General features: G+C 37.6%; 1 protein-coding gene across 1 annotated transcript in view; it reads left to right on the top strand.

Moving 5' to 3' along the window:
* The window catches only part of LOC138001506 (calcium-responsive transactivator-like), a 5,671-nt gene that overhangs the window by 954 nt on the left and 2,217 nt on the right, over positions 1 to 2,500 (top strand). Inside the window, exons 3-5 of the mRNA XM_068848143.1 lie at positions 1,112 to 1,158; positions 1,403 to 1,484; positions 2,039 to 2,500. The exon at positions 2,039 to 2,500 is cut by the window's right edge and continues 87 nt beyond it. Of these exons, the coding sequence (XP_068704244.1) occupies positions 1,112 to 1,158; positions 1,403 to 1,484; positions 2,039 to 2,500 (591 nt within the window). The remainder of the gene's footprint in view (positions 1 to 1,111; positions 1,159 to 1,402; positions 1,485 to 2,038) is intronic.

The following is a 2,500-nucleotide window of genomic DNA, read 5'->3' as shown; positions in this document are numbered from 1 at the left end:
TTTATCAGTAAGACTAGTTCACCGTTGCGTGTTACCCTTGTGCAATAAGGACCTTTACCTTTGATGGGATGATTTCTGTGCAGGTCCCCACTTGATGGTGCATGACAATATAATAATTATTTGCTCTATTGTGGATCAATGCCTACTCCTAAGTGCATTGACTATATATTATCTACAATATGTTCTAAAACAGGATAACTGAAGGGTTGCTTTTGTCTTCTTTTTTTTTTTTTCCAGTTCTTTTCATTGTCTCACACTAATTTTCTTTTGCTACCTTACCTTCCCAAACCCTCATTTTTCTTCATTCATCATTCTCTGCCAGACCTCTTGCTTTCTTCAGAGAAACTTAAACATGCTTTCCCTTTTTGGGGAATCAAACATGTGAGATAGGAGATCTTGCAAGTGAAAGCTTGAGATATCCTGAGACATATCTACAATTTTTTCCTAATTTTATGGCTTGTTCCTTATTATTATATTGTAAATTCAAATTGTTACTATACGTTTATTAAATTTGCTTGACATAGAAACTTCCGTAGATTAGTCACGTTTGTAAGAGTCCAGGGGAATAGATATTGTATAATTGTTAAATTATTTTTGTCCTAAATTGTGGTTAGTTAATCAGTCATTTTCAACATGATAATTATTAAAATTGTGACACGGCATGTCTGAAAACCGGGAGACTTGCTGAACCATTTACCGTGTTTAAATAAATTGAAGGGTATGGATATTGAAGAAAGGACCCGGGGAGGAGGGGGGGGGGGGGGGGGGTCTTGCCCACTTAAATCATTGGCCACCAAATTTACATGATTGTGTAAGCTCAAGATTGGCTCTACAGGCTCATCAAATGTAATTCTTTGAATTGAATTCAATGACCCTAGTGGGACACTCTAGTTAACCTGGAGATACACACACATCATACCATTGAAATTAATGTGCCTTCCTCTTCTTAATAGGTAAGCATGCAAAAACAAATGTCCTTACCTTTTACAATTATAGTCAAGTCACAACAGTCAAAGTGGCTTTTGATTCAATCAACTTGACAGCAAAAATGACTAATAATTTTATCATTGCTCAAGACATAAAACAATGATTGAAATTTGTTGTTTTTTAGGCCATTCTCGATTACCAGAGTAAAGGAAAAGCTTATGAATGTACACAGTAAGAGTTATTTGGAATACTTTATATAGCGTTCTATTTATTTTAAGTAATCAAATGGAAAACTCTTAGAAAGTGAAGTAAAAAATAAAAACAAGATATTACCAGTACATGTTGATCAGCGAAAGAACAGGTACACGTTTAGACCTTCAGGTGTAATATAATGGTCAACATTTATATGAAGCCAAGTGGCAAGACATAACATCAACAAAAAGTGGTTTAACCCACATGCTTCTTTTTCTTTCAGATACCAGCAACTTTTACATAGGAACTTGGTTTACCTGGCAACATTGGCCGACTCCTCGCAAAGCATGCAGAGCACCATTCCTGTATGCAAAATACATAACTAATATTCCCTGCAGTTTAGTTCTTGAGGTTAATTAATATCATTTTGGTCAAGTGTTGTATTTGCAATTGGTATTTGAGAACACTTGACCAAAATGGAAAGGCAAATCTTAGAGGAAACAGTCATTTACCTTTCAATAACTCGAACTTATTAATTAACAAACGAGCACTTCCATTTTTGCGGCTGTAAACTACTGATTTTTTTGGAGGTTGGTGTTTGACTGCTTCAGCCTAGTACGGAAAAATATTAATGAACGTAAATCCACCAATCCCAATGCACATAGTGCTCTTTGACCTTTTCTGCTATTATTTGTGATGACAGGAGTGAAAATCAAAATTTAATTTTGGCTTGAAATTTGAGCTTAAGTATTTCAATAACTTTTAATAAAATTAATAGGCTTTAATTTCAAAATACCGGTACATTGTAATCATTGAAATTTGGAGGCATTTTTACAGAGATACCGTGATTTCCCCTAGTACTTGATTTTGTGAACAATAAAAAATAAAAATGATCAAGGGGATATTCTTGTCCTAACAGGCACCAGGTTCACAAAGTGGAGCCACCATGAAAACACCACCTACCTCAGTGACTCCACCATCTGGGTCCAGTATGCTTCAACAAGGGTTACCTGATATGACACCCAATTCGGGAGCTTCTTCAACAGATTTGATGTCAAATGCACCGGGTATGAATACTGGAATACCTTCTGCCATGAATGACCCTCTGAAGTCCAACATGCCTTCACAACTCGGAGGAATGAGTGCACCCACCACAGCAGGTTATAGTGGCAGTTCAGTCAGTGCAATGGGGCAGTCTACATCATCTCCCCCGCAGTTGCAACATCCACCCATGACAGCACAGAGCCACATTGGTTACCCTAATCCGTCACAGAGTCAGCAGGGCAGACCTATTATAGCCCCCCATACCATGTCAGGTCCCATGGGAAATTTGCCTCCTCAGGTTCCCATCCAATCACATGCCCCACACATGGGTCAGCAC

This window comes from Montipora foliosa, chromosome 1, assembly GCF_036669935.1.
Source record: "Montipora foliosa isolate CH-2021 chromosome 1, ASM3666993v2, whole genome shotgun sequence".
Lineage (NCBI taxonomy): Eukaryota > Metazoa > Cnidaria > Anthozoa > Scleractinia > Acroporidae > Montipora > Montipora foliosa.
Note: the sequence above shows the minus strand (reverse complement) of the source record. Positions and strands in the feature narration are given on the sequence as shown.